This window comes from Trachinotus anak, unplaced genomic scaffold, assembly GCF_046630095.1.
Source record: "Trachinotus anak isolate AG129_WGS33_773 ecotype Australia unplaced genomic scaffold, CSIRO_AGI_Tana_v1 ptg000009l, whole genome shotgun sequence".
Classification (NCBI taxonomy): Eukaryota; Metazoa; Chordata; class Actinopteri; order Carangiformes; family Carangidae; genus Trachinotus; species Trachinotus anak.
Window position 1 is genome coordinate 2,426,632 of NW_027273860.1, and position 15,198 is coordinate 2,441,829.

At 40.3% G+C, this 15,198-nt stretch overlaps 3 protein-coding genes and 1 long non-coding RNA gene across 6 annotated transcripts; 3 read left to right on the forward strand and 1 right to left on the reverse strand.

The window, feature by feature from the left end:
* Window positions 1–2,843: 2,843 nt before the first annotated feature.
* Window positions 2,844–3,977, forward strand: LOC139625736 (caspase recruitment domain-containing protein 8-like). The gene has a single exon (XM_071485914.1). It carries the CDS (start codon window positions 2,844–2,846, stop codon window positions 3,975–3,977), a length of 1,134 nt encoding a protein of 377 aa, XP_071342015.1.
* Window positions 3,978–5,799: 1,822 nt separating this feature from the next.
* LOC139624998 (B-cell receptor CD22-like) lies at window positions 5,800–11,040 on the forward strand. The gene is made up of 8 exons (XM_071484525.1): window positions 5,800–5,927; window positions 6,058–6,133; window positions 6,502–6,885; window positions 7,098–7,403; window positions 7,513–7,770; window positions 8,195–8,279; window positions 8,406–8,442; window positions 10,459–11,040. Exons 2-8 carry the CDS (start codon window positions 6,070–6,072, stop codon window positions 10,624–10,626), a joined length of 1,302 nt encoding a protein of 433 aa, XP_071340626.1. The 5' UTR covers window positions 5,800–5,927; window positions 6,058–6,069; the 3' UTR covers window positions 10,627–11,040.
* Window positions 5,829–10,444, reverse strand: LOC139625001 (uncharacterized). Of its 2 annotated transcripts, XR_011691806.1 has the most exons (4): window positions 9,127–10,444; window positions 8,110–9,026; window positions 7,903–7,972; window positions 7,670–7,798 (listed from the first exon to the last, which is right to left on the reverse strand). It is a non-coding gene; the product is annotated as an uncharacterized lncRNA (long non-coding RNA). The 2 variants fall into 2 exon arrangements; XR_011691807.1 differs by lacking the exons at window positions 7,670–7,798; window positions 7,903–7,972 and adding an exon at window positions 5,829–5,969 and having other exon boundaries at window positions 8,907–9,026; window positions 9,127–10,426.
* Window positions 11,041–11,358: 318 nt separating the features above from the next.
* Window positions 11,359–15,166, forward strand: LOC139625000 (B-cell receptor CD22-like). Of its 2 annotated transcripts, none has more exons than XM_071484528.1 (8): window positions 11,359–11,438; window positions 11,569–11,644; window positions 12,013–12,396; window positions 12,592–12,897; window positions 13,023–13,283; window positions 13,584–13,668; window positions 13,795–13,831; window positions 14,292–15,166. In XM_071484528.1, the coding sequence occupies exons 2-8, from the start codon at window positions 11,581–11,583 to the stop codon at window positions 14,328–14,330; spliced, it is 1,176 nt and encodes a 391-aa protein (XP_071340629.1). In that variant the 5' UTR covers window positions 11,359–11,438; window positions 11,569–11,580; the 3' UTR covers window positions 14,331–15,166. The 2 variants fall into 2 exon arrangements, with proteins under 2 accessions (XP_071340629.1, XP_071340628.1); XM_071484527.1 differs by lacking the exon at window positions 14,292–15,166 and adding an exon at window positions 14,186–14,272.
* The last annotated feature ends 32 nt before the right edge of the window (window positions 15,167–15,198 follow it).

The window sequence follows — 15,198 nt, forward strand, 5'->3', positions numbered from 1 at the left end:
CTAATTTTGTTTATTTTGCTGTGAATTCCACTTCTACTTAATGTTAGATACAGATATACACTGATTTATCTTCGATCCTTATGAGGAACTTCATTGGATATTTGTCTCATCTCAGTAAAGGTGTGTCGCCTGTAAATGTCTCCATGGTCCCTGTTAGGGCGCCCCCTGCCGCCATGAATTCACACTACAGCAGTGGATGAGTTCAGGACAGGAGCAGAAACTCAAATGAAATGAAAACCAAAAGTAAAAACATTAATCAACACTAGAAGCTACTTTTTAGATATTTTTTATAGAAAGGAAAAAATGTAATTTATCATGATGGTAATATCTTTCTAATGGGCATGAGAAGAGATTCGGATAAACTGAAAATATCAAAAAATGTGTCATATTTCACTTTTTGCTTTTTAATGACGTTGCAGACATCATGGCTTTAAAAAGTCATGATCATAACTGCTGGGTATAGATACATTGGTCCAACAAATAATGGTCCACTTCACAGAAGAAGAAATCAGAGGAAAAAAAGAAGCTCTTCAGTAAATAATCCAGTGATAGTTGTAGCCTACATCCAATGGCGCGACAAGCAAAAACTTAAAAAAGATCATTCAGTTCACAGATTTTTCCAAAATATTAGCAAAAATGGGAACATTAAATTATTAAGTTTTCAGTAAACCTGCTTTCAAGTTGTCTTCAATAGAAAATGATTTTTCAATGTTTATCATGGTCCCATTTAGAGTTAGATAGATGATAAAGCACGGTATGCATTAAGGTGTGGCTACCTGCGTGACAATCAGGATAAAGTACAGAGCTGGTCAGATCCACCCCTCACTCATGGCTTCAGAACAGCTGTTGACAAAACACTGGGTGATGTCATGGTGGGTTGCCACTTGCTTGACACACCTGTCCTGAGATGGTACAAATGTCAGAGCAGAACCACTGGTCCTCATTAGGATATAACAACAATATGAGAGAAATGGTGGGGAGACAAATCAGTGCTAAAGCTGTATGTAAGATAAAGTATAGGTGGAACTCCTAGGGAGAGAATATTGAATATACACCATTCGTATTAGTATGTAGAAAATAGGGTGAAGGAAACAGGAAGAGGAAGAAATCACAGACCACAAACTGACCAAACATCTCTGGAATTACATGATGAGCAGTAAAGTGGTGAGTCACACAATAAACTGATGTATTAACATCTTCATTAAAAGATAAAACTTTCCGAGTTTGTAAGTACAGTACCGGTCAAAAGTCCAGACACACTTTCTCTGAGTGTCTGACTGGTCAGGTAGATCATTTGTCTGGGAGGGCTGGTTTATTAAGATTCAGTGCTTTGTTAGTTCTCATATATAGTTTATCACCTTTAATTCAATGCATCTATCAGTGAATCTTCTCCTACAAACCTTATATTAATCAGAGTTTACACTGGTTCATTAAAGGTCTGTAGGAGAAGGTGAATAAATCATGAGGTGAAAAGAAGCCGTTATTTATTACCTCAGTAAATGTTTTGCTAATGAGTTTATGGTCTTAATCTCTAGTTTCAAGTCTACTTCAATACGACACGTTTATTTTTTTAATTAAAGAGGAGAGTGAAGGAACAGGAAGAGAATATAACAGAATTCGCTTGTATCTATTTCATTTTCTATCTTACCAGCAACCAATATACACCCAGTTGCCAGTTTATTAGGAACACCTAGCCTAAGTTACAGTTGAATCAACACATCCCCAAAACAGTTTCAACAAAAACTGAACATTAAAACCTTCATGAAGGTAGAATTTACTGCAGCCCTGTTGTATTATACTGAATTTGTTTTTAGCTAGGTGTTCCTAATAAACTGACAAATGAGTTTTGTGGCTTGTAAATGAAAATAAGATAGACATAATTATATTTTATTGAATTAATGAGCTGAAATATTAGTTCAAAGATTTAAAATGTACACCTTCTGTTTGATTTCAGGGTCTGGGAGCAGAGACACACAAAGCAGCCAAATAGAGACAGAAAGAGAAAAGTCAGTTGTGGCTGGTGAAGGGACTCAAACATGGACAGGAAATGAGCACATGAATCACAAATGTGACCAGAAAGGCAGACCTGAGACAGACAAGAACGTCTCCTGATCATCTCCTGGGTTCTGATGTTCATTTGGCTCCACAGACTCTGATTGTGACTCTTTACAAGCACAGATAAAATGCCGTTAGCTATGAAACATAAAAGAACAAAAAGAGTAACATCGCGTTTCAGCAGGGCAGCCAGAAGAATCACGGGCGCTCTGTCCAGGATCTGTGGAGGTAATTCTTCAAATCTGAGCCCCAGCCCAGACTGCACTAATCATTACTATGATAATGAAGGACAACATGATCCTACTTCTGAAAGGTCTTCTTGCCCAAGAGTACAAGAGAGGGGTTCTCTGCCCAGGATTCATTTTCCGACGCCTGCAGCTTGCACTCATTATGCTTATTTTGAAGATAAATGCCATTCCTTGACACCTGATGCTCATGGTAATAGTGAAAATAGCTTGCTGGTTGACTGTCCTTCCCCACAATATATTCTCTGTGAAGAAGGCAGTGTACAAGATGCATTTCAGCATTTGTCTGTACAGCCTAAAAACAAGCCAGAAGGCGACAGTGATGCCCTGCTGGAAACGGAGGCATTAGTTACAGCTGTTAACTCCTCAGTCACAAACACTCCACTGCCAACCCATGGTCACCTCCACTCCTCCTCCTCAGGTCCTGGTTTACGTGGAAGAGGCTCCAGCTGTTTGCCTCATTCTGATAGCGTTCCCTTACTGAGTCAGATAAAGTCTGCAAAGAACAAAACCTTAACGCGATCTGAGAGTTTACCTGACATGATGTTAAAAACCAGCTATGAGGAGTTTACACCTGATATCACTGATGAAGAAAATGATGAGAGCTACAGTTTCCAGTGCTCCCGTCCAGGCCTGTACCAGTGCAGCGTGACAGGCCTGTTGTTCCACATGGAGGAAGAAGGGGTCGTGGTTTACAGGATCGTCCCCTGGAACAGGAGGCTCCTGGCTCGCCATCTCAAGAAGCCTGCAGGACCCCTGTTTGACATCAAATGTGTCCAGAAGTCAGTGTGTCAGCTTCATCTCCCACACTGTGAGATCAGCTCCACAGGAGGATGTCACTTCTTGTCCGTGGCTCATGTGAACGATGAGGGCATCGAGTTTATCACCCCTCATAAGATAACAGAAACTCACGTCATCATAAACATCTCTGGGTTTTCTGGTTTCGGTAACGTCAAGGATGAGGACTCACCACCTGTCCCGCTCCGAGCCTTGGTTCTGCTGTTCTACAGGCCCCCCACTGATCCCGATCCTGAATCTCTGATCAATGTGTTGTTGCTCCCGAAAAATGTTTCTCTGCGGGACGTGCAGCGCACCAGAAAGAAGTTAGTTGGAGATGAGAGGTACATAGAGACATCCCCACACTGTAAACTGCAGCCTGATCAGTTTTACACACTGTCCACTGGTCCTGAAGACGACTCTGTTCTAGTTCAACCAGCAGAAGCAGAGTTTGACTGTGACAACTACGACAACTTCTTCCCATCATTCCAGGTGATTTTAGAAAAAGTCATGAAACATATGAAACTGTTTCTGAGAGACAGCGACAGCTCCCACAGTGTGTGGGAAAGACGAGTTTGTCTTTCATCAGCTGGAGTAAAAAGGTCCTGTGGGCAGAGTCCTCTGAATCTCCCCCCAAACCAGAGGCTGTTGGACACACGGAGCAGCTTCATTGATGGGATATCAGGACCTGTTCTCAAGACTCTGCTGGACAAACTGTTGGAGAAAGGGGTGATAACTGACTCTGAGAGGGAGTCAGTGGACGGGATGCAGGACCAAAGAGACAAAGCTCGTTTTGTTATCGACACAGTGAGGAAGAAAGGTGAAGCTGCTAGTTCAGAGATGATTGAGTTTCTCAGTGAGATCGACCCCTTCCTCTGTGAACATCTTGGGTTGATCTGAACCTGTAACTACCACTGTTGGCACTCACCGTTTGTCCATGTGCTCGTGCAGCTGTACATATGCATGTTTTTGAATTTTCATGAGGTGAAGAGAAAAAATATTACACATTGCTCTTCAGTAAAGTGATCAGAGAAAGGATCCTTTCCATGAACACTTTTTATTTAATTAACTTCATACAAAGTGCAGTAAACAGAAGAAACCTAAATCAGATCACCAGTTGCTGTGGTCCCCCTTCAAATCAGCACCAGCTCTCCTCTCCACAGTTCCTCAGGTTGTTACAGGCAATGTATTGCCTGTAACAACTCCATGAATATTATAAAACTGTACTACGACTGAATTGTTCTGTCAATTTATAAAAGAAAGCAAAATTACTGTTTAAATTCCTGGATTTATTATTCCCAGATTTATTAAAACTAAGATACAAATGCTTTAAAAACACAGGCTCTGTAAACTGCCAAGTGTCCTCCCTGAAATATAGAGCATCAGAGGAGATGCATAGTATTGTTTTTTCAAAGGGAGAAATTTGCATCTTCACTCTTCAAACACTGCAGAGGTCTGAACCAATAATGTAAATTTACATTTATTTATAGTTTATCTCCTTTTTGATACCTTTCCACAGTCTAAACCATGTGTACCAGTAGTGGAAGAAGTTTCCAGATTACATTACAGAAGTAAATGTACCAATACATTTTGTAATGTTAAGATTATAATTACATAATTAGAAATATCTGAAAGAGTTGATGAAAGTTTAAATTTTTTAACAATTTAACAACCGTGTCCTTAAAGTTGCAGAGAAGCATGACTTGATGCCTTAGCCTTATGATCACATAATTTACCTGTAAGCTGCTGGTGGTAATGTCATATAGTTTGCAGCTGTGTGAAAAGCAGTGGAAAGCCCTGCATAGAGTTGCATGTTCTTAATGTGTTTCAAACAGGTGAAGAGCTGACTGTTAGAGAACCAAAAAGTAAAACAGAAGAAGAAAACACACCTTATGGAGAAATCTACCTCCAAGAAACCTCCAAGCTGAGACCTGAACCATCCTCTGACTCCCTGCAGGACAGTGGACAGCAGCAGGACAAAGTGTCTGAGACGACAAACAGCTCCACACAGACTGCTGATGGTCCAGAGGATCTCTACGCTCGAGTGAAGAAGAAATGAACCGTTTGGTTTGTGTAAAGACAAAGGTCTCATCTGAATAGAATTCATGTTAAATGAGTTATGAGTTATTTTTATTTGTTTTTATGTCAGTTGATGCAGAATAAGTCACTGGAGTCTGCACATGAAAATATAACTTTCATTTCCTTTTTTCATGTCAGTTATCAACATGTTCATCTGTCTCTGCTTTTATCATGACACCCAAAGTATCTCTGTCCACACATTTACAGAGCAGAGTGTTTTTATCACAAGAGTTTTAAATGAATTTTAAATGTTTTTAATTTTAAAAGGGAGTTGTCAAATGTCATTTCAGTTTTTTATGTACTCTGTCTCATTTCCTTCATTCATATGCATTTTAATGAAACATTGAAAATAAAGACATTGCTTCTGGACTTCAACATATTTATTTATAACATAACAATGCTAATATTTTAAAGCTGGTTCAACATTTGATGTTTCAGCATCACATCATTCATAAATGCTGGTTCTTTTCTCATGTAATAATCAAAAGAAGTTGACTTTAGCTGCATTATTTCATTCTGGGTACATGAGCAGAACCTATAAAGTTTGGGGAACTTGTGGTATTTTCGCTATTAGTCTTCAGTCTCACTAAACATATTCATACAAATGTGTGAATTGTAACTTTATTCATCATTTCCTGGAACGCAGTGAGAGAGGTGATGTTTTGATCTTCCTTCCTTCTCATTGTCTGTCAGTTCACAGACCCGTGGTTTGTGCTGGACTGTGACCAGAGACCTGATCTGACAGCGCTGCTGCATCCAGGAGCTGCTGATGTAAGTTGATGTCTGCTACAATCCTTACAGGAGATGGTCCAGCTGTGAATGTGAACAAGTGAAGAAGAAACTGAGCTGAAGAACTTGAATGTTTGGTAAAATCACTGCATTATTGTGTCTGTAAATCCAGGTGAGGAGTCTGATGGCGGTCCTGTCTGTGAATATGGTGACAGCCACCGTGTTACTGAGCGTCTTCTTCCTGTCAGGTGAGCTGTTTGTTCCGTCTCTTTTATTTGGAGACATCACTTGAATCATTGACAGTCTGAACTTCAAAGCTCTGAACTGAAGTGAATATTGTGATCTGTTTTTCTGGCTGACTTCTTGTTTCTCTGAGACAATATTGACCTAATTATTTGCAGATGTTCTGGTGGGTATAGGAGCCTTGGTCATCACTGGGGTTGGACTTGTGGGGGTTCAGGGGACGATATTAACTGCTTGTTGTTCACCAATAAAAATGAACCATTACAAAACAGATTATTATCAACAAACTGCTGAAGTATGTTGTGTCTTTCTCCTCATGGAGCTTTTTCCACATTATGTTAATCACGTGTTAATTATGAAACTGGGTTCACAGGTGCTTTGGCTGCTTGTCCTGAGGACTCAGCCCTCTTCATCACTGCACCACAGGAGATGGAAGCACTGACTGGATCTTGTTTGCAAATCCCATGTAACTTCAGAATTAAACATGAACAAGAATTTGACAACAGAGGAGAAATCATCGGAGTGTGGATTAAAAATGATCCCAGATTTGGCATCAACCCAGAAAATGTGATTTTCAACAGTAGCAGGACAGACAACAAATATCCAATGAATATTACTGGAAACCTGAAACAGAAAAACTGCACCACTCTATTTTCTAGTTTAATCACACAGTACACAGAGAAGTACTTCTTCAGAATTGAGACCGAAGTATTCAAGGCAACAGCTTCTTGTGATCCTCTTCATATAACAGTTAAAGGTAAGAAAGTTTTGTTCTTTCAAGTTTAAAGCTCATAGTTTAGAATAAACAGTGAAATCAGAACATGCCTAACTTTGTCTTTAACTCTTGATAAAGGGACGTCTCACGTTCATGTAGAAATATTTGGACTCCTTCATGTTTCTCCTCAGTGACTGAAAACATCAGTCGACTCTTTCTTCACTGTAAAACACGTGTTTGACTTTTCACCACAGATTCTCCTCCGAGCCCCAGGATTCAGATCCCAGGTGATCTGAAGGAGGCGGAGTCTGTGACTATAACCTGCTCAGCTCCCACTCCCTGTCCACACTCCCCTCCTAAACTCACCTGGAACCTCCAACAAGACCCTCACAACAAAATAGAGGAGAACACAGATGGAACCTTTACAACTAAAATCCAGGAGACCATCACTCTGACAGACAGACATGATGGATCCAGCATCACCTGCTCTGCCAGGTATCCTGTGGATGAAGGAAGAGATGCCAAGACAGCAGAGGATACACTGACTCTCAGTGTTTCATGTAAGACCAGAGTTTGTTGTTGGATCCTGTCAGAACATGAAGATTCATTCCTCTCATAGATTTCATGTAGGGCCTGAAGCTCCTCTTCTCTCTCACATCTTTGTTCCAGATGCCCCCAAAGACACCTCAGCATCCATCAGTCCCTCAGGTTTGGTGTCAGCAGGTAGCTGGGTGAACCTGACCTGCTCCAGCAGAGCCAAGCCTCCAGTCAGATTCACCTGGTTCAACAAGACCACAGATGGAGCCATGATTTTATCTGAAGGAGACTTTTACAGTTTCAGGGCCACAGATGAAGGAGTTTATTATTGTGTGGCCACCAATGATGTTGGTAATCAGACGTCATCAGAGATCCACCTGTCTGTTCAAGGTAAATACTGAACTGAATCCACTGTGATCTTTGAAAAGTAAAGAGAAGAAGATAAACTGACTCTCACAGTTTCATCTCAGTTGTCATTTCATTTTGTTTTATGAGGATGATGACGATAAAAAATGGTCTTACTGAGGTTTCTTGAACATGGTGCACAAACCTGACCTCTGACCTTCATGAGGAGAGATTCACTAAGATTTTCCTATGAAGATAAATAAGGTGTCACAGTATTAGTGCAGTTTGTATGATGTTAAAATGCTGCAGTTCAAAGATAAAAAGTAAAGAATCACCATCTGTGGAGAGAGCATTGTGGTTTATAATTAATGTTTCCTGACTCACCTCAAAGGGTCGAACTTTACTGTCAAATATTCTTCTCTTGTCACATTTTCCATGAAGTAAAGCTGATCATGTTGTTGTGTTACAGGTGATCAGCAGCTGGTTGGTGTCCACATTATAGTGAAAACCCTGGGAGTTGTGATGCTTGTCGGTGTCCTGGTCGTCTTTGAGTGGTGAGACAAACTTTTCTATGAACCACAGACAAACTGGTCTAATTTTCTATGTGGCTTGTCTGCATGAGAGAGATCATGGTCATCGCAGCAATGAAACAACTTTATTCCATCTTCTTTGTGTTTCAGCTGGTTCAGATCAAGATCCTTCACCAAACCAGTTGAGGTAAGTTAGTAGATGAGGAGAGGGTCGTCATTGTGGATCAACTGAACTGGCAGAAAGTAAACAGCTGAACTGAATTGCAAACATATTTGACATGACAGCTTTATAAAAGTGGTTCAAGTTTTTCATCCAAAAATAGATGAAAACAACATAAAATTGTTTTCCCCAAGTGAAAAAGGAAACGATTCAGGAAACCTGCTTTATTTTTGGCCACTTGGGGGCAGCACAACAAGCTGCAAACAACAGTGGCACACCTTCAGAGAAGTCACATTCACTATAAATGGAAGAACTTATACTGTGTTCTCTATTCTACCTTCATTTTTCAGTCTTAATTGTAGTGATTAGTCTTGGGTGTCTTTTAAGGATAGGCAAGCAGAACCAAGCAGCCAACTACCGCCATGTTCAAAAAAAAAGACCCAGCTGTTTGCTACACTAACCACACAAATATGGACCAGACAAAAACATACCTTTTCATGACAGGAGGAAATCAAACCTGGAATAACTTCAGGTCCTGTCCTGTCTGATTTTGTGCTGACTGTCTCCTCCTCCATCTTGATGCTCTCTGTCTTCACCTGTCTCCTTCCTGTCTGAACAGGTTTTAGGATTATTCTTCTGAACTGACAGTTAACATATCAAACGTGTAATACAGAGGAAAATCAGCTCTATAGTCATCTTCAACATATTTACCATTTACTGACACAAACGCAGACTCCTGTATTTTTCAGCCTCAGTGTTGTTCATCTTCCTGCTTATTGTCTGGACTGTAGCTGAAGCTCAGAGACGCGGGAACTTCAGTCTTGAGGAGTCGCAGCATTTAATCACCGACAAACCGCCTAAAGTGACAAACATTACACTGCTACGCTAACAGCTAACTGCTAACAGCTAACTGCTAACTAACAACCGCTCTCTCTCTCCTTCTCTCCCGCTACGAACTAATCTCTTCCTGAAAGCAGCTGCTCTTCTCCCGTCACAATATTCTGCCTCAAACTTCTCAAACTTACCGAAGATCTTGCGCAGAGATATTAAATTCGTGTAATTAGCTTGTTTTTTGTTATCGTCGCTCCTCGACTCTTAATGCGCGGGTTTCCGTTCCACACCGTCTGCGCATGCGCGTGATTTGTTGCAGTTTGGAGCGTCATCACAAAGAGACAGAGAGTTTACATGAGGAAGGTTTAATAAATCTGCAAGAAAGCCAGGGTGTGGACTAATGTCACAATAAACTCACATCATGAATGAACCAGGAATTTCTAGTTTCAGTCAGTGTTATACATCCAGTGTCCAGCAGATGGTGATAATTTATCAATCAGATAAGGCTGATGTGGTTGAATTGATCTTCCTCATGAGTGCACAGGTTTGGTTTCAGACTCAAAATACAGGACACAGGGGGAGATCAAACTGACTCACACAGATTTCAGTTCTCCACTCGATGGTGTCTCTCACCACTCAAAGCTCCCATCATGCACTCTGACTGAACAATATGAAGTAAATGAATTTGAGCTGGAGAAGTCACAATGTTTTATTTCATAATTAAGATGTTAATACACTAGTTTATTGTCTGAGCGCTGAGCAGCTCGTCATCTAATGCTGAAGAAGCTCAGTCAGTTTGTGGTTTTCAAATGTCTGTGTTTTTTTCCTCTTTCTTTCTTGTTCACAATGTTCACGACAACAAAGCTGAATAACCCAAAACAATAAAACTTAGGACCTAATACATAAAAACCAAACTGTATCACTACAACAACTAATCCTCGATTGTCTCACTGCTCATGACTGAGCACCAGTGTTTGCTGAAATTGGATCATATATGACATTTTCTATTGGAAATGAAATGACAAACTGTCCTTGGTTCAGTTTCTACTGTACTGAGATCAGTTCTGACATTGCACGCATCATGCACACGTGCAGACTGTGTGAAAACTCAACCTGCTGAGATCAGTACAACTTAGGACCTAATGCATAAAAAACAAAACGTCCAGATGAAGATCCACCTCCAACTATTTACACCACGTCATGTTTCTGCAGAGTCAAACAGGTGAAGAGCCGACTGTTAGAGAGCTGAGACCTGAACCGTCCTCTGACTCCCTGCAGGACAGTGGACAGCAGCAGGACAAAGTGTCCGAGACGACAAACAGCTCCACACAGACTGCTGATGGTCCAGAGGATCTCTACGCTCGAGTGAAGAAGAAATGAACCGTTTGGTTTGTGTAAAGACAAAGTTCTCATCTGAATAGAATTCATGTTAAATGAGTCTTTAGTTTTATTTGTTTTTATGTCAGTTGATGCAGAATAAGTCACTGGAGTCTGCACATGAAAATGTAACTTTCATTTCCTTTTTTCATGTCAGTTATCAACATGTTCATCTGTCTCAGCTTTTATCATGTAACTGCAAACAGGGAACTAATCTCCATGACACCCGAAGTATCTCTGTCCGCACATTTACAGAGCAGAGTGTTTTTAACACAAGAGTTTTAAATGAATTTTAAATGTTTTTAATTTTAAAAGGGAGTTGTCAAATGTCATTTCAGTTTTTTATGTACTCTGTCTCATTTCCTTCATCCATGTGTACTTTAATGAAACATTGAAAATAAAGACATTGCTTCTGGACTTCAACACATTTATTTATAACATAACAATGCTAATATTTTAAAGTTGGTTCAACATTTGATGTTTCAGCATCACACCATTCATAAATGCTGGTTCTTTCCTCATGTAATAATCAAAAGAAGTTGACTTTAGCTGCATTATTTCATTCTACATGAGCAGAACCTATAAAGTTTGGGGAACTTGTGGTATTTTCGCTATTAGTCTTCAGTCTCACTAAACATATTCATACAAATGTGTGAATTGTAACTTTATTCATCATTTCCTGGAACGCAGTGAGAGAGGTCATGTTTTGATCTTCCTTCCTTCTCATTGTCTGTCAGTTCACAGACCCGTGGTTTGTGCTGGACTGTGACCAGAGACCTGATCTGACAGCGCGGCTGCATCGAGGAGCTGCTGATGTAAGTTGATGTCTGCTACAATCCTTACAGGAGAAGTTCCAGCTGTGAATGTGAACAAGTGAAGAAGAAACTGAGCTGAAGAACTTGAATGTTTGGTAAAATCACTGCATCATTGTGTCTGTAAATCCAGGTGAGGAGTCTGATGGCGGTCCTGTCTGTGAATATGGTGACAGCCACCGTGTTACTGAGTGTCTCCTTCCTGTCAGGTGAGCTGTTTGTTCCGTCTCTTTTATTTGGAGACATCACTTGAATCATTGACAGTCTGAACTTCAAAGCTCTGAACTGAAGTGAATATTGTGATCTGTTTTTCTGGCTGACTTCTTGTTTCTCTGAGACAATATTGACCTAATTATCTGCAGATGTTCTGGTGGGTATAGGAGCCTTGGTCATCACTGGGGTTGGACTTGTGGGGGTTCAGGGGACGATATTAACTGCTTGTTGTTCACCAATAAAAATGAACTATTACAAAACAGATTATTATCAACAAACTGCTGAAGTATGTTGTGTCTTTCTCCTCATGGAGCTTTTTCCACATTATGTTAATCACGTGTTAATTATGAAACTGGGTTCACAGGTGCTTTGGCTGCTTGTCCTGATGAATCAGGCCTCTTCATCACTGCACCACAGGAGATGGAAGCACTGACTGGATCTTGTCTGCAAATCCCATGTAACTTTAAAGCTGAAATTAAACACAATTTAGACAACAGAATAAAAATCTTCGGAGTGTGGATTAAAAATGATCTCAGATTTGGCATCGACCCAGAAAATGTGATTTTCGACAGTAGCAGGACAGACAACAAATATCCAATGAAAATTACTGGAAACCTGAAACAGAAAAACTGCACCACTCTATTTTCTAGTTTAATCACACAGTACACAGACACATACTACTTCAGAATCGAGACCAGAAGATTCATGGCAACAGCTCTTTGTGATCCTCTTCATATAACAGTTAAAGGTAAGAAAATTTTGTTATTTTAAGTGTAAACTTCATAGTTTAGAATAAACAGTGAAATCAGAACATGCTTAACTTTGTCTGTAACTCTTGATAAAGGGACGTCTCACGTTCGTGTAGAAATATTTGGACTCCTTCATGTTTCTCCTCAGTGACTGAAAACTTCTCCATGAATTTGTCTCTGACTGGTTGTGACAGATTCTCCTCCGAGCCCCAGGATTAAGATCCCAGGTGATCTGAAGGAGGCGGAGTCTGTGAATATAACCTGCTCAGCTCCCACTCCCTGTCCACACTCCCCTCCTAAACTCACCTGGAACCTCCAACAAGACCCTCACAACAAAATAGAGGAGAACACAGATGGAACCTTTACAACTAAAATCCAGGAGACCATCACTCTGACAGACAGACATGATGGATCCAGCATCACCTGCTCTGCCAGGTATCCTGTGGATGGAGGAAGAGATGCCAAGACAGCAGAGGATACACTGACTCTCAGTGTTTCATGTAAGACCAGAGTTTGTTGTTGGATCCTGTCAGAACATGAAGATTCATTAGATGTCAGTTATTTTCCTCTCACAGATTTCATGTAGGGCCTGAAGCTCCTCTTCTCTCTCACATCTTTGTTCCAGATGCCCCCAAAGACACCTCAGCATCCATCAGTCCCTCAGGTTTGGTGTCAGCAGGTAGCTGGGTGAACCTGACCTGCTCCAGCAGAGCCAAGCCTCCAGTCAGTCGCTTCACCTGGTTCAACAAGACCACAGATGGAGCCATGATTTTATCTGAAGGAGACTTTTACAGTTTCAGGGCCACAGATGAAGGAGTTTATTACTGTGTGGCCACCAATGATGTTGGATATCAGACGTCACCAGAGATCCACCTGTCTGTTCAAGGTAAACACTGAACTGAATCCACTGTGAGCTTTGAAAAGTAAAGAGAAGAAGATAAACTGACTCTCGCAGTTTCATCTCAGTTGTCATTTCATTTTGTTTTATGAGGATTATGATGATAAAAAATGGTCTTACTGAGGTTTCTTGAACATGGTACTCAAACCTGACCTCTGACCTTCATGAGGAGAGATCAACATGATTTTGGTTTCCTGACTCACCTCAAAGGGTCGAACTTTACTGTCAAATATTCTTCTCTTGTCACATTTTCCATGAAGTAAAGCTGATCATGTTGTTGTGTTACAGGTGATCAGCAGCTGGTTGGTGTCCACATTATAGTGAAAACCCTGGGAGTTGTGATGCTTGTCGGTGTCCTGGTCGTCTTTGAGTGGTGAGACAAACTTTTCTATGAACCACAGACAAACTGGTCTAATTTTCTATGTGGCTTGTCTGCATGAGAGAGATCATGGTCATCGCAGCAATGAAACAACTTTATTCCATCTTCTTTGTGTTTCAGCTGGTTCAGATCAAGATCCTTCACCAAACCAGTTGAGGTAAGTTAGTAGATGAGGAGAGGGTCGTCATTGAGGATCAACTGAACTGTCAGAAAGTAAACAGCTGAACTGAATTGCAAACATTTGACATAACAGCTTTATAAAAGTGGTTCAAGGGTCAAGTTTTTCATCCATTAATAGATGAAAACAACATAAAATTGTTTTCCCCAATAAAAAAAAAACAATTCATGCTAAACAGTTTTGAACCTGTTTTATTTTTGGCCACTTGGGGGCAGCACAACAAGCAGTAAACAACTGACACAGTTTACTATCACCTTACAAAGTTGATATGTCAAATATCATTTAATGATTGTGTGTGTGTGTGTGTGTGTGTGTGTGTGTGACATGTTGCAGCTGTTTTGTAAAATCCTCCCGTTCTCTGCTGTGACTGAAAGTCTCTGAGCTGCAGTAAATTCACTGCAGAGCACAAACACCTCTCACTGTGTTGTTATCTCCACAGCAAACAGCAGAAACAGATGTGGCTGAATCATCATCGTGAGCCACATGGAGAAGAGGAAGATGTCTCGTCCACTGTCAATGGAACAACTTTTACTGCGTCCTCTGCATTTTTTAGTTCATTCTAGTCTTTAGTCTTGGCTGAGTCATATTTTTATATTAGTCCGTGGAAGCTGCCAGCACATTGCATCTTTATTTCCCACTGTTAGACTCTTATTAAACTGTTGTGAGACTTTGTTTGTGGGTCATTCATGTCGGATACAACAGAACTGTACTGAAAACAAAAGTGAAATCAATCAGCATGTTGTGTTTGTTTTTACAGCTGTTCAGCTTTGGTAAGTGATGCATCGAACAGAGTTGTTACTGAGTGGTTACTAATTACTACATCATTGTGTCTCAATAAGTTGTTTCACAATAAGTCAGACAGCAAGTTTCCAAGTATTTGTATCATAATATTTAAGACACATATATTAATAATCACATCCACGTTATTTTTTGACGTATTAGTGACAACGAAGACTTAAGAAATAAGTGTAATAAACAGAATATCGTTTTAATTCAATTCAATTCATGATCCTGTGTGGAAAGGCAATTACACAAATACAAAATGCTTTTATTTAAAAAAAAAAAAAAGAGTATTTGCATATTTGCTTTGTCGAAAACACCCATCTAAACAGGGTTAGGGACCAAGTCTAGGTTCTAGTCTAGACTTGAAGTCACAGGAGGAGCTGACTGAGATGTCAAACTCAGGAGGTTTACAACTTGAATGTGAGGCTCTTTCTCTGTCTAAATACTGGCTGCATGTAAGAAATGACGACGCTGCCTTGGCTGATGAGGCACTGAAACGCCTCCTTCCTTGTGCAACGACCTCCTTGTGTGAGTCTGGCTTTTCAACTTTAAAAGTATTTAAA

Excerpts from the sequence above, each read along its gene's own strand:
- LOC139625736 (XM_071485914.1), top strand. The coding sequence starts at position 2,844 with ATGTTAAAAACCAGCTATGAGGAGTTTACACCTGATATCACTGATGAA.
- LOC139624998 (XM_071484525.1), top strand. The coding sequence starts at position 6,070 with ATGGCGGTCCTGTCTGTGAATATGGTGACAGCCACCGTGTTACTGAGC. Across the intron at positions 6,886-7,097 it reads TCTTCATATAACAGTTAAAG|ATTCTCCTCCGAGCCCCAGG; the intron begins GTAAGAAAGTTT and ends TTTTCACCACAG. Across the intron at positions 7,404-7,512 it reads ACTGACTCTCAGTGTTTCAT|ATGCCCCCAAAGACACCTCA; the intron begins GTAAGACCAGAG and ends TCTTTGTTCCAG.
- LOC139625000 (XM_071484527.1), top strand. The coding sequence starts at position 11,581 with ATGGCGGTCCTGTCTGTGAATATGGTGACAGCCACCGTGTTACTGAGT. Across the intron at positions 12,397-12,591 it reads TCTTCATATAACAGTTAAAG|ATTCTCCTCCGAGCCCCAGG; the intron begins GTAAGAAAATTT and ends TGGTTGTGACAG. Across the intron at positions 13,284-13,583 it reads GATCCACCTGTCTGTTCAAG|GTGATCAGCAGCTGGTTGGT; the intron begins GTAAACACTGAA and ends GTTGTGTTACAG.